The sequence below is a fragment of the Phoca vitulina genome, unplaced genomic scaffold (assembly GCF_004348235.1).
Source record: "Phoca vitulina isolate PV1807 unplaced genomic scaffold, GSC_HSeal_1.0 scaffold4, whole genome shotgun sequence".
Classification (NCBI taxonomy): domain Eukaryota; kingdom Metazoa; phylum Chordata; class Mammalia; order Carnivora; family Phocidae; genus Phoca; species Phoca vitulina.
The window spans coordinates 20,977,325-21,001,144 of NW_022589707.1; the positions used below are offsets into that span (position 1 = coordinate 20,977,325).

The 23,820-nt window shown below is 38.7% G+C and overlaps 1 protein-coding gene across 17 annotated transcripts in view; it reads left to right on the plus strand.

Moving 5' to 3' along the window:
• Positions 1 to 11,993: 11,993 nt before the first annotated feature.
• CADPS2 (calcium dependent secretion activator 2) overlaps positions 11,994 to 23,820 on the plus strand; it is a 520,372-nt gene continuing 508,545 nt past the window's right edge. For 11 of the 17 annotated variants that reach the window (XM_032401667.1, XM_032401670.1, XM_032401668.1 and 8 more), the window contains exon 1: positions 11,995 to 12,730. In XM_032401667.1, coding sequence (XP_032257558.1) covers positions 12,392 to 12,730 — 339 coding nt within the window. In that variant the 5' untranslated portion in view covers positions 11,995 to 12,391. Of the gene's footprint in view, positions 12,731 to 12,769; positions 14,126 to 23,820 lie in introns of those variants that run through there. The other 6 variants (XM_032401664.1, XM_032401666.1, XM_032401671.1 and 3 more) reach the window with 2 other exon arrangements.

A 23,820-nucleotide genomic window follows, 5' to 3' on the forward strand; every position in this document is an offset into this window, starting at 1 on the left:
AAGAAAGGAGATCAATTTTCTCATTATTCTTGCTGTAGATTTTCATAATGATTTCTTTGCTGTATTTCTTGAAAACCTATTGTATCCGTTCAAAGACCACATGTTTGCAATTCTTGATTTGGACACTCTGGAAGATAAGGGAAATAAATATCAGGAATATGAATTTAACTGATATCCTGATTTTTTGGACAGGATCCAGGGTATTAAAGCTGATTTTAGTCTACTCAAAAAACTTACCTAATTTTACAGTCCCCAGACTCTGGATGAAGTAGAAACTAAAAAGGAGGAGAAACTAAAAAGGAATTTAGCCTTCTAGTAGGGACTTGAATCTTTTTTTTAAAAGAGAGAAAAAGAAAAGAAAGGACTGAATTGCTCCAGATTCCATGGTTTGAGAAAGACCAAGACCACGGTGTTATTTTTAAAATCTGATAAAAACAATTTTCTTAATTAAAAGAATTTCTCAAGTTCAATGTTGTACAAACTCAAAAATTTGGGAGGCCTTAACAGCTTCTTCTCATTTTTGTGTAATACCCATTTCTTCATTAAGTTACTTTAGTTGTACTTCCTATATTTCTTTCCAATTATTCCCTTTCCTCTTTTTTCATTGCCTTCACCTATTCTTGCCCTCTTGTCATCTCTACAGTGCAGCCTGAGTGATTTTTATTCTAAAAAATAAAACATGAATATAATTCTGGTGCTTAACACCCATCATTGCTCGTAGGATAAAGCCCAAAACCTTGGGTACGGTGCATAGGGCGCTAGGATCTGGCTTCAGTTCTGGGCATTCCAGCTACTCTGGCCTTCCTTCAGGGACAAACCAGATTCCTTCTTGCCTCAGGGCCTTCAAATACATCCCCCTTTCTGCCTGAAATATTATATAGATCTAGATGTATACATACACACACACACATATATATATACATATACTCATTATTGAAATTATCAAACATATTTATACTAACATTACTAATCTTACTAATCTTATTTCATCTATGGCACCAACCACCCCACCTCCAGCCCAGATAATTCTGAAGCAAATCCCAGACATATTATGAAGGACACTTTCTAATTCACACTTATCTTTATGATCTCTGCTCAAGCACCACCTGCTTCCCTCATCCCTCTGTCAGAATGAGTCATACCTGCCTGTCTCAGGCTGTCTTCTGTTTACTAGTACAGTACTTCATAATGACTACTAATCTATTCAGTTTTCTACAAAACTATAGCATCATATTAGATTAAGAGGTGTAATGATGGTGTGTCATTCAGAAGATGGCACTGTGCAAATGGAGAAAAAGATCTGAGCAGTTGACAGAAAAAATTGAATATGCCCCCAAATTATAGCAGTAAGTATTTTCTTTGAGATATTCGTGTGGTTATGTGATGGGGACTTGGTTCCCGCCTTAGATACACCTACATAGATATTATTGCCCTTTATGACTTCAAATAATTCCTTTCAGGAACACACCTCCCCTACAATGGTTTCTATTCCTTTGGCATAAGATTGTTTATCTTAAATGCAAAGGATCCTGTAACCAATTTTTAAGTACTCTCTTTATTAAATCTGCTTATGAGTGATAATTAGATAGGATATGAAATATTGCTTCTGACTACCTCACCCTAAATCAGAAATACATTATACAATCAGCACATCTTAAATTACCTTTCCCTTACCGGGTAAATAATCTTACTAGATAGAGAAAATTATTGAGTTAGTTCCTCTATAGTTCTTCAACATTTGAAAGGAAGTGCTTGCATGTGATGTCATTTCTAATTTCCATCAAATTGGATGTTTCAAAGGACTTTTAAAGACTATTGTTAAACTTGGTAGAAATTGATACAGTATATAATTCAACTGCTTCATTTGTCTAAGATGGTATGTGTAAAGTGGTTATTCTTTAGAAAATGTCAGTTGAAATGAGGATTTCAATTATTTTTTTCACCTAGAGTTGGTGACTAAATCTGGGGTAAAGTTATTTTAGCAATTGTGTGATATATGAAAAATAAGTACGTAAAGATTCTGGTTACATTTAAACCAACAACTCTACAGCGTAAGACTTTTTACAGGTTAAATGCTAACCTAGTCTTGTAACCATATTTTTAAAAGATGTATTTTAGCATTCAAGTGTCTGAGCAAATTAAAGATACAGCACCATCTTATGGATATTTCTATATCTGTAAAATTTGGAAATGCAAAAATCATTTTGAGTTTGTGAAGGGAAATCTTTATCAGACAAAAATTGCAGAAGGAGAATATTTTAACATAACAAAGAAAAATGATAGAGTATCAAATAATCTGAATATATGTGTGCACGTACAAATGTGTGTGTTTCTGATGGCATGGTAAATGAAGGCACAAACTGAGATTTGTAATTCTTTTTCCTTTCAAAATTAGGAATTCTTTTTTCTTTTTTAAGATTTTTATTTATTTATTTGACACAGAGAGAGAGAGAGAGCACACAAGCAGGGGGAGTGGCAGGCAGAGGGAGAGGGAGAAGCAGACTCCCCGCAGAGCAGGGAGCCTGATCTGGGGCTCGATCCCAGGACCCCGGGATCATGACCTGAGCTGAAGGCAGATACTTAATTGCCTGAGCCACCAGGCACTCCCAAAATAAGGAATTCTAATAAAAAGAAAAATAAACAACTTTCATTACGATATAAATTCATAACTTTGTGAAATAAGACATGAAGCCGAGGATACCGTCAGTCTCTAAATGACACCGCAATGTCACTGATTATCACCTTGCTAAGATGCTTTAAAACTACAGAACTGAGAAGTAGAAATGTTACTAGCCATGAATCACACTTCCTAAAGAATGCCGAGAAGTTTAGGTGATAATAAACCTATTTAACTCTCTGCAGATACTATGTAACTGGTAATAAAGTCTCCTCATGTTTATCTAGTATTTAAATGTTTTCATAAGTGATTTATGCCCATTACTATGTCTAGATTTTAGATGAGGATATTTTTGAACAAACGCTTCTTAATAATCCTTATTATTATAATGTAGAACACAAAGCCAGTTTAAGGAGATTACAGAAAAATTGATGAACAAAACTCCCCAATTAATTGTTAAGGTATAGTTAGGTATGTATGGTTCATATTCATAACCTGAGTTCACCTTAGTTATCAAGTATGGGCCTTCAGCATTACATGATTTACCTATTTCATATTTTACAGAGTTACTCCACTCTAAAACACAGATTCAGTGATTCTTAGCTTTTTGTTTTCTTGAACTCCATGATAAAAGCTTTGGAACCTCTTCTTAAGAAAACAATCCATGGATACCATACATTTTGCATACAATTTTAGGGGCTCTGGACTCCTTGGAGCTCATTCATGCTCTAAGATTTTAAATAATATTCTCCTTATTTTAACATTTATTTCTTTAGGCCCTATTTTAATAAGCAAAAGCCAGGAACTTAATTGCAAAAATATGAAGTCTTCTTGTGGTAGAGAGAATCTATAATTTTTACACACACACACACACACACACACACACACACTCCTATTTGGTTTTAACTCATTTCCCCCCACAACTAAATTATATAAAAAGATCAGTGTAAGCAAAGGGGTTCTTATTGGTTTACTTTTATATAGATTTTATTTTCATGTTATTTACTTCAGAGTGAGATCTAAAAATATGATATTGTCTACAAACAATATAGAATTTTGGGCTTTATCCAAACAGATAGTATAGTTTCTAACAATATCCTGTTAGGAATCATTTTCTACATAATATAGACTCTTGAATCTAAATTTCTAAATTTCATTTCAAATGGAAACTTGTCAACAATTATTCCTAAAGGTCCACATTAATAGAAAAAATATAACATAAAGTTGAAAAATTCTAAGCATACCATATACATATTTTTATGTTTACTTCTTAAATGTAGACAGGTGTTTTATGGCTTAATAAGAAACCCAGGGAAATTTAATAGACTTATAATAATAGTATGATGTTTAAATTCAGATCCAAGACACTATACTAGATGTTAAATTTTTAAATCAAATGCAGAATTACCTCTATATAGAAATAACTATTAATATTCTAGAAATATCTTGCTAATTTAATACAATTCTTTAATTTTTGAGAGAGACTGCATAAAATTTATGAAAAATTTAAAGATCTGATCATTTAAAATAGGAATGAAAACATTTTCACAAGCTGTACCTTTAACTGTAATAAGATCCATGGGATATATTTGTTCAACATAGTGTAATACCTACTTTATTCTGAAATAGGCAGAGAGAAGAATATTTGTGAGTGAATATTTGCTGAATAACAACAATGTGTTAGGGGCGCCTGGGTGGTTCAGTTGTTAAGCGTCTGCCTTTGGCTCAGGTCATGATCCCAGGGTCCTGGGATCGAGCCCCACATCGGGCTCCCTGTTTGGCGGGAAGCCTGCTTCTCCCTCTCCCACTCCCCCTGCTTGTGTTCCCTCTCTCGCTGTGTCTCTCTCTGTCAAATAAATAAAATCTTTAAAACAACAACAACAATGTGTTAGTTACACAATAGTAAAATCAGAAACTTGAAGACTAAGCATTCTCAAAATATGGTCCTTAAACCCCTGGGCATTCCTAAGGCCCTATCGGAGAGGTTGAAAATACTTCCATATGATTACTAAGATGCTGTTTGTCTTTTCCACCATGTGGACATCACACAGATGCCGCCAAAGCAATGGTGGATTCATGCTGGAGCTTTAGCATGGATCAAGGCAATTGCTCCAAAATCCACTAGTACTCACAGTGTTCTTCACCTGCTCACACTCACAGAAGGAAAACAAAAAAGTGAATATCAATTAAAAATTATTTCTGATTAAGCAGTAAAAAAATATTAATTGTGTTACACTTCAACCCTTGGGGATGCATTTAAAAAAATATTCTGTGAGGTGAAATGAGAGGTATATCTAAAACGCTTCTGCTGCATAATGAAGTGTAATGGTTGTCTGGAGGAGAAGGGACTGTTTGAGTTGCAAGCTGAACTAGCTGCTTTCTCATAGAACGCAGTTTTTACTGGAGAGAACACCTTGACAAACAAATTATAATTATTTATACTTAGATGATCTGGCAGACGTTTGCTCAAACGTGAGTAAAGGGAGCTTGTCAGAACTGGCAGTATGGTTGCTGGTGATAAAATGCAGGCTTTGCAGCAAAAATTAGAATTTGGAAAATTTCTGTCTGCAGTTGTGAGCTTGGCAGTTTTCTGGTACTTAATGACTTTTTTTGATGAGATTGCTGGTTATTGACGAATGTACTTTTTTAGGGGTGCTATATAATTAAAGAAACTGTGTCACCTTTTGGACAATCGCCGTTACCCAGGGAACCAGTGTAAGAAAGGTTTATTGACGTGGTTTTAGATTCCACATTGCAACTAATCTAAAAGAAACAACCACTTGTTGAGTTTTGGGGTAATATCAAAATAGAATAGCCACAATTACATAAAAAGGCTATTAAAATACTCCTTCTTTTTTCAACTGCATATCTATGTGAGATTGGACTGTCTTCATCTATTTCAAACAAGACAATATATTTCAACAGGTTGAATGTAGAAGCAGATACGAGAATCTACATGATTGCTATTAAGTCAGACATTCAAAAGATTTGTAACGTGTAAAGTGATGCCACTCTTCCCACCTAGCTTTTGATTTTGGAAATATAGTGGTTTTTCAGAAAAATATATAACTTATGCTATATAATAGGTTTGTTATTATTATGTTTAAATGAATTAATAAAGAACTATCTCTAAATTTTCTTAGTTTTATTTTTCTAATATTAAAAATACTAATAAATATAATCCACAGAACCAAAAGATCTTGGGGTCCTTAGCAACTTTTAAGAGTGTAAATAGGTCCTGAGAATAAGTTTGCTAATCTCTGCTACAAACCAGAGTAATAGTAGTTAATAAAAATATCTTTATTTTCCCCATGTAATGTAATTTGACTATCACTTATAATGTCTCCATAATATCTATATATTGTCTCTATATAACGTCTCTAATAAAAACTCTACCTCAATTTGGTTTGATTTTTTTGAGCATTATTGTTGAAATGGTGTAAGTTTTTTTTACAGTAGAATTTTCATCTCTTAGTGAGACATTGGCTATATTTCTAGTCAATCAGTGCAATGCTGTCTTTACAGTGTCCTAATATAGTGCTTAATATAGAATAGGCACCCAATAAATATTATCGATTGGCAGAAAATACATTTAGCAACAAAGTCAATATAAGTTCAAAAAAACTATGAAAGCTAGAGGGAAAAAAACCTCTACTTATTGCTTTATCCATTTGTGATCATATTTCCTAGATTTTACCCATTCCTACAAAAAACTCATAGTTTGTGTCTTTCTTAACATTTAAAACACAACATCTCTTCTAGGCTAAATGCCCACTTCTCTAGGAGAACATAACCACCACATACATTATATATCTTGAGTTAATGTAAGACTTTTCTCATGACATTTTGAGCACATAGGTCACAATATGCTTCTGCCTTTTTTTCTCCCTGTACTTCACAACCAATTCATTTCTGTTACTTCCTCCAAATTTCTCACAAAGTGGAAAGTTAAAGAACAAAACTGTAATTAATCATTAATGAATGGCCACAGATTGAATAGGAACAGAAGGAAAGTAGCTGCTTCTTGTGGGGTCAGACCTTCTTATAAAAATTATGAAATCTCTGAGATCTCAATAAAATACCTTAACACAGGGGCGCCTGGGTGGCTCAGCTGATTAAGCATCTGCCTTCGGCCCAGGTCATGATCCCAAGGTCCTGGGATCAAGTTCCGCATCAGGCTCCCTGCTCACTAGGGGGTGTGCTTCTCCCTCTGCCCTTCCCATCACTCATGCTTGCTCTCTCTCTCTCTTTCTGAAATAATAATAAAAAAACACCTTAACACATATTTGGAAGTTTCTTTATTCTGGTTGTTTCAAGACAAATAATTTAGAAATATAAATTCTAAGTTATGTAAAACCCAATAAAAATGCATAGAATCCTTTACTATCTACAGTTTGTTTCTATAGTTCTATGGTTAGCAGTGAGCTAAATAATAAAGCAATTATAATAACAGTAAAATACTAGGCATTTGTTGAGTACTTACTCTGTACCAAAGAGTTTTTTTTAGTACTTTGCATGCATTATCTTATTTAATCTTCACAAGCAAGCCTTTGACTATATTGCATGTGTATGTGTATGTGTCTATGTATCAGTGTGGACTACTCAATTACTGGTCCATTTGTGCTAATCATTTGCATATATTTTTACCCAATACCTGTAAAAAGTGGAGTCCTAGAACAATTCTCTGCTACGATTCAAATTCTAACTGGAGAGGAGAGAAAGTGAAAGCTGAGCAAAGAGAGGAAAGGGATTTAAATGAAGTTGCCAGGAGAATTATTGCCTCATAAGATATAAATACTCACCTTAAAATCTGTTGTTCTTCTCTGACTTCTGGTAAATGCATATTCTTTTTCTTAGCTGGGTTTGTGAGTTGACAGTTTTCCCATACATATTTGTAAAAATGGTCTTTCTTTTGACCTGAAAAAGATTCCTCTCTGTTGTAATATAATTTTAGCGATAACTAGACTACAAAAAATAATAGACTGCCCAATTCCAAAACACTTAAGGGATATTTTGTGAATTTTTTCGCTATTACCACAAGAGCATGTATTACCATAATTTCTTATTTTGCTCATGTCTGTTTCGTATGCATCGCCTCAGGGAGTAACTTTTATTGTTTTTATCTACTCAGAATAGTGCATAGCCTAGAGTGGGTTCCCACAAAAATGTCTGTTTAATGAAAGAATGATTTCATCTGTGACTTGAAAGAGTTAATATCTTCCTTTCAGGTCAAATGCACAAATCAATTCTCAACCAGGAAACAGACCCCCTATAGCTATTCAGGTCACACACCTGTTTCCTTAAATATCATTGCCAAATCACATTTTATATTCTATTTTATTACTGTGCATCCATCTTTCCGTAGCATTAGAGGTGTTTCATTAAAAAGCAGTGTAAGTTCAATTTGTTTTTATATTCACCTTGACAAAATTAAAAATGAATCATTGAATAAGTTCATGTGTATTTTGTGTATTTATGAAATTGTACAAACCAATCATAGTCTTATGTTGGGCATCATTTATTCAATTATCCGGGAGCATCAATTGATGTTATAATTACCTGAAAGGGTAATATTTTTTTTTAAGATTTTATTCATTTATTTGACAGAGAGAGACACAGCAAGAGAAGGAACACAAGCAGGGGGAGTGGGAGAGGGAGAAGCAGGCTTCCCGCAGAGCAGGGAACCTGATGTGGGGCTCGATCCCAGGACCCTGGGATCATGACCTGAGCCGAAGGCAGACTCTTAATGACTGAGCCACCCAGGCACCCTGAAAGGGTAATATTTAAGGTAGAAATTTGGCAAGAACATCAATGTAAGCACAAAATTAAAAATGTTAATCAAGGGGCGCCTGGGTGGCTCAGTCTTTAAGCATCTGCCTTCGGCTCAGGTCATGATCCCAGGGTCCTGGGATCGAGCCCCGAATCAGGCTCCCTGCTCCGGGGGAAGCCTGTTTCTCCCTCTCCGACTCCCCCTGCTTGTGTTCCCTCTCTAGCTGTGTCTCTCTCTGTCAAATAAATACATAAAATCTTTAAAAAAATGTTAATCAAGAACAATTAATTTTTAATGATCAGGTTGTCTTTTCAGGTTCCTTTTCTTTGAACCATCCCTTAATTGGAGGAGAGTCAGGGAGGGTTCCTCAGAGACCCATCCTTGGCCTTCTTCTCACTCTGAATACATGATTTCTGGCCCTAATCATCTGTATCTGTAGCTTCCACTAGCACCAATATGCTGATGATTCCCTTATCCCATAACAAGTTTGAGTAACAGCTTTGCATCTCCAACTGAGCCTAGGATCTCTGTGATAGGCTCCTCAAAACTTCATGTTTCTCCAAACCTATACGTCTTCTAGAAGTCTATATTTCATCTATTATCAGTCAAATTACCCAACCTGAGAATCATATTCTTTCCTTAACCCTCTTCCTCAGCTCCTCATCCATATTCTATTAATTCCTTTGTCCATCTCTTAAGCTTCCCTCCTCCCTTTCTCTCCTGTTTAAATTCAAGCCCTCATTGTTTCTCCCCCAGATTTTCTTAGTAATTTCACTGGTATTTTGTTTCTGTCTTCACTGCCCTTACCTTGCTCCAGAGTCTGACTCTTAGGAGTTACAGATCACCTTAGGTTGTACCTTACTTAAACCTTTATGTATATCCCCATTTTCTTCAGGATATGGTTTAAATTCCAAAGCATGGCGTACAAGACCAGGATGCCTGCCCACTGTCCTGCTCAATGCTGAATTTGTCTCTGACTGTTCTCTAGTCTCACCTCCTCCATCTTCATATATATCCTTCACTTCAGGCATGCCAGTTTACTTGCAATTCTCCAAATGTGGCAAACAATTTCATCCCTTTGTAAACGTGGTTCCTCCTGCTTCCAGTGCCCTCGCCCCAATAGCTCTGAATCATCCTTCAAGACACATGTCAAGCATCCTTCCCTTACTCTGTCCTGCATGAAGTAGTTCTCTGTATTACCATTATCTTTGGGGTTATTGGAACAATCATCAGACTGAAATATCAATATTTATTTTCTCTTTTTTAAAATAAGTTATTTTTTCATTTGTCATTCTTTAATCTACAAACTGAAGGTCCAAGACTGTATCTTGTTCTTCTAAATATACCTAGCATCGTTTTTTTTTTTTTTTAAAGATTTTATTTATTTATTTGACAGAGAGAGACACAGCGAGAGCAGGAACATAAGCAGGGGGAGTAGAAGAGGGGGAAGCAGGCTTTCCGCGGAGCAGGGAGCCTGATGTGGGGCCCGATCCCAGGACCCTGGGATCATGACCTGAGCCGAAGGCAGACGCTTAACGACTGAGCCACCCAGGCACCCCTACCTAGCATCGTTTTAACATATGTTAGTTTCTTAAGCAATGTATGTTTAATTACTTAAACACACTCTTTGTTGTCTTTTGGGTATTTCTTTAATTTATGCCCCTTAAACCATTTTCATCTTCATAGAGAAAATACTGTAGATCTTATTCTAAAAATTATTAGATGTTTTCCAGTGGGGCCCCCAAGGCTTGGAGAATCTTTAATTTGATAACTATTTTTGGTAGGAAGAGGATAATAAGCTATCATATCAAGTAGTATTAGCTAATTAAAAAAGGAAACAAAAATATACCTTTCCTTGGCAAGAAAAATAAGGGCAATAAAGCTGCTATATTTAAATTATACTTATATGTTGCTAGGAATTAAACTCTTAGTTATCAGTTTAAAAAATAATACACTTAATATACTGATTTATAATCAGTCAGATTACAATAGAAAAAGCCACATTTGGAACTAGAAAGGACTATGTTGAGTCTTTGTTCTAACAGTTAGTTATGTAGGAAAGAGGATTCTCTAAGTCTCAGGTTCCTTATCTGTACAAAGGAACTAAAAATGAATGACATTATGTATGTAAAGGGCTTAATGCAGTCATGGCTACAAAGCCCATAAAACGTAACTGTCATCATCACCATCATTGTCACCTGTTAACTGAAGGTTACTTTGGTCATATTAGATAAGCACATTTACAAAACTTTGCAAATGTAATTTGCTATGTATATAAGCAGTAGATACCATGACTTAAATGAGTAGGCTTGCCATTTATTATTTACCTTGCCAAGCATAAAACATCGTCTTTAAACCAGTTTCTGAGATTTCCTCTTCCTTGGCAGTTGGAAATCCGCCAGCAGTAATGCCCTCAATGAACATTTTATCACTGTGGGCATCCATTAAGGATTGATAAATAGGCAAGATTCCCTAGGAGTAAATATCTCCTTGTCTTTTTACCCCATCTAGGGAGAATGTCAGTAAATGCAGAAGGAAATTTCTCTTGTGTAGCTAACCGTGGAAGTGGCTTGAAAAGACTGCTTTTTGGCCATAGAGTAGACAAGCTCCGAGCCGGTAGTCACCTGCCCGGTGATATTTCCCCTGAGCTTCACCATCCCTCCGCTTGCTTGCCTACAGCACACCGCACCTTGTGTTGAATGCACTATATTTTCTATTTCCCCCTCTCCTCCGGATTAAGAACATCAGAAACACAGTCACCAGAACAAACTCCCAGGTGGTTCCGGTATTGGGACCGAAAAATCTGTGCAGATAAGACAGGCTTCAGGTGCAGCCTCGAGACGCCCACTTGAGGCCAGAACCAACAATAACCAAGTGTTTGTGTGCTCCGTGGGCTCGGCCAAACGCTAACAGTGCTGGACACCGGGCGTGTGCTCAAATATTTGTTGGATATATGTCTACACTACACAACCTGTTTTGAGTCAACCGCATCCCAACCTATAAAATAATCCAGCTATGTGTGAGCTGAACCTGAGTGCCATTTCGCAAATACAAATTCTATCTTGTTCATGCGTCTGCGGGAATAAAAACAGTTTAAAAAGGAAGCCTCGCGTGTTTGTTTTGTTTTCTTTTTTTCCTCTTGTCAGGAACGTTCCTCTGACTTTGTAATTTGGACTATCAGCAAGAGCGTCAAACAGCAGCAGAGCAGAGCGAGAGACTTTTCAAAGTCTCTTCCCAGCGTTATTTTAAGGTGAGCGGCTCAGGCCCCACTTTTACGCACTTGGGTTCAAGCCTGGGCATCAGGTTCGGGTCTGAACGGTGTTCCGGCCGCTCTCCTCACCTGGGGGTGGGGGGTGGGGGTGGCGAATGGGGGCAGCTTTCTGGCCCCCGTCCTCCTGCTCCTCGGGAATCTTGTGGGAGAAAAAGGACGTGTGGTGGGGGTCCAGGCAGTCCAAGCAACCCCGGGTGTGCGCACTCAGAGCCACCACGTCCAGCCCTTCCCTGCCTTTGCAAACTGCGCGCCCCGGTACCCGGCACCTGGGCCCCGGCGGTAGCTGCGGCGCGCGCACGCGCACTCGGCGACCCCGCGCCCGCTCAACATTTTATTCCACGTGTTGCTTGTTGTAGGAGCCACAGGTTCCCCACCTGCGCCCGGGCGCTCCGGCCGCCCCGCCTCTGCCCACGGGCGTTGCAGGATGACGGGGTTGGCGGGCCCCGGGCCGGCCGAGGAATTCACGAGGCGCTCACGTTCACCTCCAACGCTAACTCCGCCTATTTAATCCCGGCGGCTCCCCCTCTTCTCTCAGCTCCTGCCCGCCCCTTTCGCCCTGGTGGTAGGAAACATTCCGGTCCCAACTCGACGTGTCCGGAAAGCTCCGGCCAGTTTCCCTTTCGTTCTGCGACCGCTGCTGCCAGCCGCGAGGCTTTCTCAGACCGGCAGGCGCAGCTGCCGTGGGTGAGGCGCCAGGGGGCCGCAGGCTGAGCGGCGGGGCGCCCCGAGCACTATGCTGGACCCGTCTTCCAGCGAAGAGGAATCGGACGAAGCATTAGAAGAGGAGAGCCGCGATGTGCTGGTGGCGGCCGGCGGCTCGCAGCGAGCGCCACCGGCCCCGGCTCGCGAAGGGCGGCGGGACGCGCCGGGGCGCGCGGGCGGCGGCAGCGCGGCCAGACCAGTGAGCCCAAGCCCCTCGGTGCTCAGCGAGGAGCGAGATGAGCCCGAGAGGCAACTGGATGAGGAGCAGGAGCGGAGGATCCGCCTGCAGCTCTACGTCTTCGTGGTGAGGTGCATCGCGTACCCCTTCAACGCTAAGCAGCCCACCGACATGGCCCGGAGGCAGCAGAAGGTGAGTTGCACGCAGGACCGGCCGCCTCCGGCCGCCACTTCTTCCTCTCCGGAGTTTTCTTCTGGGAGAGCTCTGGGTCGCTTGCCCTCTGCCCTTGTTCAACGCGGGTACTATTTTTGTTGGTCTTCGAGGTTCAAGGGAAGATCGTGCTTTAGCTGGCTGGGTATCGGGTTGCAGAGGACGCGTCCTCCCCCAGCCCCCCCTTCTCGTTGGCAGAAGCTGTCAGCTCGCCATCCGTGAGACTAACCGGTACGCGGGCTGTGCGGTGGTTGCACCCGGTGGGGCTCCGCTCGGCCAGGTTAGAACGCAACTCCCATCAACTTAATTTTCTAACAGCAGTGGTGCATTCCTGTCCACCCAGTTCAGCTGGAGCTGGACTTTGCTGTGGGTGTAAATGACTGTAGTTAGGCGAAGCAGGTGGAATCTGGACACTTCTGTTAGCTAGAGAAGACTTCACTAGGGCGAAGGGGTAGAGATTTTTCCCCAGTGAATAAAAAAAGTTAAGCTTCCTATACTGCTGTAAAACTAGGACTTCAAATCCAAACCTTGGAGAGGGTACGCAGTTTTGAAGAGTTGCTGTAGGTTGGTAATTCCTGGTCTGGGCAGGCCTAATGAAACGCACTATTGATGAAAAACAAAGGATTGGCACATTGCCACTTAATAAGGAATGCTTTTTTTGTATCTCAAAGTGATCAGGAGTTCCAGGTGTAATATTTTCCGACCTTAGTTTTAAAACCAGATTCCATGGGTCTAAGGTACTGTAACAGATGAAAGTCATGACTCAAATTGCCCTAATCGGGTAAATGTTCCAAATAAAACATGTCTAGTAAATATTTCTAATAGATTTCTCCTGAACCTTTAGGCTCATCATTCTATCTCCTTAGTTGGACAATACCTGGAGACCCAGAGAGCTTGTAATCTGCCCAAGGCATATTTAGATGCATAGGTGTTTTCTGAAGTATTAAGCATGTGAGGCATTTCTTAAAAATTTGGAAAGCTTTTGAACTGCCTTCTGAAACCCCACTACATCTTCCACTAAAGGCAGTCTTCCTGCCACCCTCCCACCCTCATTTATCCAGCCTTTAAAAAACACACCTAAACCAAGAAAGCTGTTTTGAACCCTTCATTCTCTGGGAGTACCTACGGGAGGATTCTCCACAGCTGTCACCTGATTACAGATCCTTCCAGAACCTAACCCGTAGGTAATTCAGTCACAAGGCTAGAGCTGGAAAAGATGTTGGTACCCTCTAGGCAAATTCCTCATTTTGGAGGAGAGCAATATATCTAGGCACCATTTCCTAATCTCAAACCAATTGGCACGATTGAAGCTACCATTCCTTAGGTCAGTTGTGAGCACCCCATGGAGTTCTTGTGTACCTTCCATCCCACTCATAGGTAAGTACTTCCTCATTGTTTGTATTGCAGTTACCTGTTGCTTCTCCACTCCCATAGGTCAAGCAGCTTTCAACTTCAGTAGTCCTTAACTAAGTGTAGGTAACTTTTGGCCTGTGTTCTATGTGGTTCTATAAAATGCTTCTGAATGTCATCCAGTCATCACGTTGATCATTCATACGTCATTTAAGCTTATTTTTAGTGTATTAAAGTATAAAAATGTATCAAACTAACGATGTAATGTATGGTGATTAACATAACATAGTAAAATGTATGGTTAAACTAATGGTATCTCTGTTCAGACTCTTCTATAAAAAGACACTGGTAGCTGATACTGTACTAACTTCACATTTTGTTGAAACTTTCATTTTTTCATAGCTGCAGATCTGACTCCTATTTAAAAAGTTTCTACAGAACTTCAACTTTCAAACAGGTACATTCATAATACTAAGGAAACTATTGTTATAACCTTATCCGGGTGTTACCAAATCAAACAAAACCCTGCATCTCATCATCTGATTTCTGCAAAAATGTTTGGAATGCTTGGAGACTTCAATTCTGTAAATGTTGAGAGAATTGCATACGGTCAGATTAACTTTTGTGAATTTTATTAAGGGCGAGGCCATATAACAGCCTAAGTTTGTTTTCCTCTTAGGAAAAGGGCTCTTTTTTTTTTTTTTTTTTTTTTTTTTTTAATATGCTTACTAAAGAGAGCTGGAGCATTTCTTGGCAGTAGGTTTCCTCCTAGGACAGTGAAGTGGGAATTCATATTCTTGTGAATTTGCACAAGTCAATTAATGCCAAAAACTTTAAGTCTTGAATTATACAGTTGGGTTCTATAAAAATAACAGCGTAATTGCAAAATCACTAATCCATCGTATATTTTTCTGTATCTTCAAGTTTAGGTATCTAGTAAAAGGATTTTTTTTTTTAAAGATTTTATTTGATAGACAGGGGGAACACAAGCAGGGGGAGTGGGAGAGGGAGAAGCAGGCTTCCTGCCTGAACAGGGAGCCTGATGTGGGGCTTGATCCCAGGACCCTGGGATCATGACCCGAGCTGAAGGCAGGTGCTTAATGACTGAGGCACCCTTAGTAAACGGATTTAAAGGCTTAAATGTTGTTGAAATGCATATTGCTGCTTACTCAAAAGTTTGAGAATTTTAGAAACTCTCAAATTGAGATCTAAAAGCGTCTTCATTCTATAAATGACAGAAGAGCCTTACCTTGACTGTCTTAGCTCTCTGTTAAGGGCAGGTGCGTTTCCGTGAACTAGAGCTGAGCCCCATTGTGGTTTGGGGGCTTTTTGTTTTGTTTTTTTCCCTTTCTTGGCTAGAAGGCCCACAAATCAAGTTAGGGGTTTTATCCAGGAGTTATTTGTGAAAGGTTAGTAGCATTAAACTCAGTTGACTAAAACATGCCTTTGCTTTTGGCTGGAAAATAGGGCCGTTAGGCCCTGTGACTACTGATGGCTGGACCCGGGTACTGACAAAGCTTCGTACCCGGTGGTCACACCACCTGAACGAACATACCCAGGGGTTCATATGTGATACGAATACGAAGTAACCACTAATAGGAAGAGGACTTCAGCTGTGAAGTGCCTAAGCCTGATGCTTATTTACCTTGGTTACCTTTGCACCATCCGAACACCACAGCAATAAACTTTGTAGGACTCCAGATCTTTGGTTAAAGGTGGGATCGGTGTTGAAACTACAAAACAGTGACACATAATCACAACTGTTTCATCATAAGGCAAACTATAAAGGCAGTTTGTTGAGCCTTTGGAAAACCTGGGGACCCTGTAGGAAAAAACAGGTGAACAGGTGATTAGAAGGTAGGAAGAGTCTGCAAACATAATGGCCACCGTAGTAGAGGTTAAGTACATTCACTCATACTGATATGGGCTTAGACTACAGGTCTCCACTTAGATGTACAGGACTTAAAGTGCTAATAGTTTAGCTGTGTCCATAGGTTTCTAGTGAGTGGTTGCACGGTTTTTGTTTTCATTGAATTTAGTAAAGTCAGCTGTTGAAGGAGCCAACTATTTAAAAATAAGCAGGAATTAAAAAGATGAAAATATTACCTAATAACTTTGTATGAATCATATACTCATGTTCTTTGCATTTTATGTGCATGGCCACTGTAATCACTAAATTGTGACTTATTAGACCTTCGTATAGAATAATTATTCCCACCACTTTGCATAATTTTCCTTTAATTCTAAATTTGGGAAGTGTATGCAAATACTGTGAAATGACATGTGGGGGAAGTAAGCTCATTAGGTAAAACTGATCAGGAAGAGTGCATTATAGGGAAATAGTATTGGGTGAAAAAACAAAGTAGGCTCTTTCCTAGAACTGACCTCTGAATGTTCCATTACAATAAAACGGCCATTTTTTATCTCTGGAAATGATAGCCCCTTATGTCTTTAAGTTAATTCTTAGTTAACTGCTTAGATGATCCCCCCAAGTTCAGGGAAAGAGCCGGTTTTCTAGGAAAAAAACCCTACAGATTTACAAAGGTTGAGCATCCCTTACGTTATGCTGAGAGTCCTTGTCTTAGTGCTGTGTTGCCCCTCTTTGGTGCCGAAGCTACAACTGTGGCCTTGATGTATTCTCAGCAGAGCGTATCTTACAAAAACTTGTCTGGATACGTGGAAGTGTCCGATTTAGTCCATGTTTCAAAGAATTAGGTATAGTTTGGGGAAAAGGAACAAAAGCAAAGTCGTCTAATCTTTGGAAACTAATGTTCTTAAACATGTGGGTTTTGCCTTATTTTTTATTAAGATTTTATTTGACAGCGAGAGCAGGAACACAAGCAGGGGGAGTGGGAGAGGGAGAAGCAGGCCTCCCACCAAGCAGGGGGCCCAATGTAGGACTTGATCCCAGGACCCTGGGACCATGACCTGAGCCAAAGGCAGACACTTAACTGAGCCACGCAGGCGCCCCTTGCTTTATTTTAGTGAGTGTTCATGGGGAGGCAGAGAGGGGGAGAATCCCAAGCAGACCCTCCTCTAACTGGAGCCTCATGTGGGGCTCAGTCTCACGACCCTGAAACCATGACCTGAGCTGAAACCAAGAGTCAGACATTTCAACCGACTGAGCTACCCACGCACTCCCCCCAAACATGCTTTTTGAGATCTCCAGGATCCCCCACCAACCCTTGTAAAGGAAGCCATAAAAACAGTAATACCTGTTGGTACAGAACTAAGGACGGCCGAGCAAAACTGTTAATGCCGCTATCAAACCTGAGAGACCAGCAGTGTAGGAGCCCAGTAGTATGCCTTGCTTTCTTGTTTGCAGGTTTCCAGCAGCTGATACAAAAGTCTTAAAAAAGCCACCCTCTTTGGGAGTTAGGATAATTAATCCCATGTGCTCCTGAGGCTTTGGTACATGATGGTGCAAATGTAGAAGGGGATGGGTTATGTTGGCTTTTAATAACCAGGAATATGTTGTCCTCTGGGGAGTGAGGTGGAAACCACATTAAAGCAACCTCAGACTGGACTTCAGCAGTATCTTGGGAAGATGTATGTTGCTTCAATTCCTTTAATCCTCCACAGGGTATCTTGAGGCCATAGCACTTAATTTAATGGAATGAGTTGTGCTAATGAGAACTCAAATGGATTAAGTGATATTGGCATTGGCTTCTTTCAAAAATGAAATCAGCTGTACTTGTGATAGACCGTGACGGCTTATAAAGTGAAATAAAATAACGTAATTCTGTTTTCCCTCTTTAGTTTTTTCTTTTAATGGAAACCGTTCCCTTTATTTGTACACTCACAAGATAAATAGCACAGTTTGTAAGGTCATTAAAGAATTTTAAAATGAAAACTAATTGCCAGGTTATGAAATACGGAAATTCTGAGTGGAAAATCCCACCAGTTATCATTTGGTAGTGAGGCAGGCCTCTTGGATGATTGTGCTATTTCGTATGCATTTCAAGTTTATTTAGACCTTTGGGAAGGAAGTGGTGGGTCGCATAGTCCTGTGTGCTTCAATCTTTAGGCTATAAAAGTCCTAATGACTGACTAGTGGATGTATCATTGGAACAAAGGGCACCTTCCCAAAGTTAGGAATGTTTAGAAATCAAATTATGAAACTATTGTCCTAAATTGGTAACACTTCATTTTAGGACTACTGTTTTGGTCCCTTTGTTTCAAAATCAGCTAAGGAGTTTGGTAGGATTTCCTTTGAAAACAAAACCCCAAAAAACCAAAAACCTGTGATTTCTATCTTCAGGTGTGTGTTAGAATTACCTGGAGAGCTCTTAAGAATCCCATCATCCAATTTGCACCCCTAACTAATGAACTTGGTCTCTGAGGTTGTAGTCTACAGCTTCCTTGGTGATTCCCGTGTACAGCCAAGGTTGAGAACGGCTGCTTGTTGTCATTAAAGCTACAGGGAACTGAACTTATTTTAACCTGGGCAAGGTGAAAGTATTTGCAGTAATGAGAGATTATTGAGTAATTAAACCAGTATTCCATATTAAGGTAAAGGCAGCAGGGATGCTCTAAGCGTGGAACCAACCTATCCAAATAATATTCTAGACTTTATTGAATCAATACAGTGGGAGACTGGTACATATTAGACTTCTAAAAAGGTCTTTAATTAGGTAATATGCTAGAGGCGATTAAATTGCATTTGCAATTGTGTAATTCACTATAAAACCACAGATCCCAGATTTAGCAACAGAAAATATAGGATGCTCAGGGTAAGCCTGAGTGTTGCCTTCCATCCCAAAATAAACTGGGGGAGTATAGTGAAATCTCAGAGTAGGAGTTGACACTGAGTAATGCCTAACTGAAGAGTAAATTTCACCAAGGTCTTTCAAGATCATTAGTGGGAGGAATATTTCTCCTGTGTATGCGGTAGTACCTAAAGGTCTTTCAAAAAGTAAATTTCAGAGGCGTTCTTAAATAATTGTCTTTTAAGTGAAGTACTTAAACAGTTCTAAGTGTTTTGATATTTCTGTGTAGTCTTTTGGCAACATTTTAGCATTAGGTAGACAGTATGGAAAACCTATTTCAAGTTATATTAGTGTCAAGTCAGTGTTGTATACCTGAAACTAACATTGTGTATCAACTATAATAAATTTAAAAAAATAGCGTTAGTGGGTTAAGTTGGTGTGCGTTTGGGAGTCTATTTGTAGGGCATCATTGATGGTCTTTTTGAAATTTTATATCCTTTGTAAACCTTATGGTTTGAATATTTTCATTTTCTAACCTTCAAGTTAGTGATGAATCTTTACAATGAAAATGTTACTGGGGCAAAGGGTATGACCAATTTAAAGGCTATCTTTCTAGTCTGGTAGCTGAGATGATAGTTAACTTGCTCTTAGCTGATTGTGAGGATGAATGTATGTGTATGGTCTAATATCCTTTTCCCATTTTTCTATTGAGATACTGGTTTTACTGATACGAACTCTTATCAGTACATTGAGGATAGCGTTCCTTTGTGGAGGGGGTTTCTATAATCTCTTACTGTTTTTAGATCTACTTTGATTTTTTTTTTCCCCTTAACATTGAGTTTCTTTGACAACTTCCCATCTAGAATTGTTTGAAGCAAGGAGTTGACTTATTCCCCTAAATGGCTAAGCAATTCTTGCAGCCTAATTGATTATGCTCTACTTCCATTACTACGCTGTAAGTCAAGTTCATATTGTTTCCTTCATTAACTCATTGGTCAAATATTTATTATGCCTCTACTTAATACTATCAGATGTTTTGGAAATACAGTAAAGAATAAAACAAGCAGAAATTCCCTCACAGGCTAGTGTTCAATAACTTACAGATTGTATGTTTTTCTTTATATCTTTCCCTAGGTTACCTATTCTAATTGATCTAGCTCTTCCTATTGCTAGTATCCTATAATTTTGATTTAGGATAATCCTGTATTTTAATAACCTGGTGGGATTAGTTCCCATTTGTCAAATTCTTTTCATCCTGTCTCCCCCCCCCCCCCCCAACCCCCCTTTTTTTCTTAATTGCAGCAGTATTGAAACAGCTAGAAGATCATTGTCTTCAGAGGGCCTGGGCTTCATTCTTCAGTAGTATCCATGCATTGTATGAGGATGGCATTTCCTGTCTTTGGGTGCTGGCTTTTTCACCAGTAAAATGGTGATAATGGCCACATAGAATTCTTGTTATAATTAAATTAGATGACATATATAAAGTGCTTAGTTTAGTGCCTACTGATGGATATGCTCCAGACTAGATGCTATCATTTTTTTTTTTTTTTTTAAGCCTGTTGGGGGAAACTATTTTACTAAATTCACTCTTCTAGCAACATAAACATCTCTTAGTAAAGCCTCTTATTTATGTCTTTGTGAAGTTTTGTAGGTTTCATTATGTAGACTGAGGTTTATAACCAAGGTTATTTTTAAACATTTTATAATTTTTTATTGTGGCTTATCTTTTTCTATTACTGTTAAATTCTAAACTACGCTATTTAAAAAAAATTTTTTTAGAAACTTAATATTTTTTAAAGACTTTTGAGAAAGGGTGAGATAGCGAGAGAAAGCACAAGCAGGGGGATGGGAGGTGGTGCGGAGAGGGAGAAGCAGGCTCCCTACAGGGAGCCTGATATGGGGCTGGATCCCAGGACCCTGGGATCAATACCTGAGCAGAAGGCAGGTGCTTAACAAACTGAGCCACCCAGGCGCCCCTAAACTAACTTGATTTTAACTGATCATGTTACTGTATACTACTGATTGTTTCAGTAATGATTACCTGATCCTTCTAGATTGTCTATGTGGGTGGCTGAATCTTCTGATAGTAATGACTTGTTCTTTCCAGTAGCTCTGCCTTTTCTGTTTGATGTCACTAGTAAGAATGTTCAGAATAGTGTATTTTTTGCCATACCTTTGTCTTTATCCCGGCTTTACTGAGGAATGCTTTTGGTATTCTACGAAGGAATACATTGTTAATATTTTAGAATATTCTTTATTGTTACACTATTTATTACATTAAGAGGATAAAGATACCAGGAATTGCCTTTGAATGTTATCAAATTACTTGACATCAGTTGAGGTAATTGCCTAACTTAATTTTACTGATGTGACTAGTTTTCATGTTTTTTGTTTTTTTTTTTAAAGATTTTATTTATTTGACAGGGAGAGACACAGCGAGAGAGGGAACACAAGCAGGGGGAGTGGGAGAGGGAGAAGCAGGCATCCTGCGGAGCAGGGAGCCCGATGCGGGGCTTGATCCCAGGACCCTGGGATCATGACCTGAGCCGAAGGCAGACGCTTAACGACTGAGCAACCCAGCGCCCCTAGTTTTCATATTAAACCATATTTACATTTCTAGGGTAATTGCTCCCTGATTGTGGTTTTGTTTTTCTTTTTTTTTTTTTTTTTTTTTTTTAAAGAACACTTGATTTCCAGTTCCCTAGACTTTTATTTTATTTTTTTTTTTTTACCTGTATTTAGAAAGGTCTGTCATTTTCTATGCTGGCTGTTGTAACAGGTTTGATTTTTAAGGAATAGTCTTAAGTGAGGAATATAAACTTTTCTCAAGAGGTTTTTTTTTTTTTTGGTATATAAGATAACAGATGCTTGTTTGACAGCAGAAAGACTTCACTCATGAAATTAACTATATCCAGAATCTATTTTGGATTTTTCCTCTTCATCCTATTAGATATTCTCCTTATTCCACATTCAGATATGAAGATCATGACTTCAGAGAATTGGCCATTTCTAGATTTTCAGGTATATTAACATAGTTGGACATATCTCTTGTTTTCTCTACAGTTTTCAGTCTTCAGATTTTATCCTTTCTTTAAAAAAATGACTAGAGGGGCATCTGGGTGGCTCAGTCAGTTAAGTATTTCTGGTTCAGGTCATGATCCTGGGGTCCTGGGATTGAGCCCTGTGTTGGTCTCCCTGCTCAGCAGAGAGCCTGCTTCTCCCTCTCCCCCTGACCCTTCCCCCTGCTTGTGCTCTTGCTTGCTCTCACTAGCATGCGTGCACGTGCTCTCAAATGAATAAATAAAAAATCTGTGAAAAACAGCCCAGATACTCTTGTTTTTATAAATGTACATGTTAACTTCATAAACTTTGTTTTATAGTTTCTCTTTTCCTAAGGTTTTTTTTTTGGAGGGGAGGGGCTGAGTAAGATAAATGTGGTTCTTTTATTTTCTGCTTTGTAATAAAATGAAAGTATATGAAGCTATGAATTTACCTCTAGATACAGTTTGGCATCAGTTTGTAATATTAGACTTTTGCTAATGTTACTTATTTTTCTCTTGAACCAGTATTAATACAGTTAACTGGAATATTTAAAAATTTCTACTGTTGGAAGTTTTTAATTTCTAATTTTATGTTGACGTGATTCACTGAACTATTTGTAGTATAATTAGTAAGTTTTTAAAAACTTAATTTTTTTTTTAGAGTGCAAGTGGGGGTGGGGGCAGAATGAGAGAATCTCAAGCAGATCCCGTGCTGACTGCGGAGCCCCACACAGGGCTTGATTCCATGACCTCGAGATCATGACCTGAGTCTGATGTGTAACCAACTCAGCCACCCAAACACCCCAATTAGTATTCTGTCACAAATCATGAAGCAAATTTTCTGACTTTAGGATTTTTTTATACATCTAATCATTAGTTTTATAGTAATCATTCCTATCTTGTCTTTATAGTACTGTGTTATCTGGCTATAATTTTATCTTTATATTTCCAGAAGTATTTAACTCAAAAGCTTTGCTAAATTCTTAATAGTATAAAGATAAGTATATACTTAAAGGGAGTTCCTTTTCACTGATTTTGATTCATTTAGTGCAGTACTGGACAAGAATTCTACTTTGTCCAACTTTAAAGTTGAAATTAAACTGTTGGAGTTTATCAGATACTGACACCCATAATATACCTGCTCCTGTTCACCTATATATACACACACATATAAACACCTACATCTGCATATGCATGTGTGCCTACACACATTTTGAGGTTATTTTATATTGAGAAAAATTAATACAATTTTTGCCTAGTCTTTGCTTTTATAAGAGCTTGAAACCATTGCCAATGTATCCATCTTATTTTCCCTTTTGTTCTGTGTTTTCGGTTTCCTTTGCTTTTTGTTTTGTCTTCATGGCATTTGAACTCTCCCATCTTGGAGCCAGGGACAGATAGTGACAGGATATAAATCTTATGCCTTCCTCATGGTGGTGCTTATTGTTTTGATTCACTGGGCAGAGCATGTGTGTTTTAAGAAGCTTATGTCTCTAGTTTTCTTCATGGGTTATGAAGTTAGTGGACGTTCATCTGAATGGATTTCAGTTTTATATTCAGTCTGCAGTATTTCCTTTAAAGATACTTTCATGTATCTGTATGAATATTGGAAGCTGGGAAAATTAAATTCTGCTATGAAACCTGTATTTTTATTACTTTCACAAATTTAAGGAAATATATTCCAAATTTTATTTAAAGAGATGAGAATCTTATTTTAATTTGGTTCTCTAGAAAAATATTTAAAACTCCAAACACTGCTTTAGCCAAAAAGGCTTACAAAATGCTGAGTATCCTCAGGAACCATTCTGAATTATAACAAGACCCCTATTGCCTACATTTGTGAAGATCTGGTTTTCCTCACCAGAAGGACTTTATGTACTCTTGAGCAGTGGGAGGTAGAGAACTAGAAGGCATGTTCTTGTTCTCTCAACCTTGCTTCAACTAGAGGGCCATTCTGCTTTCCATGATAGAA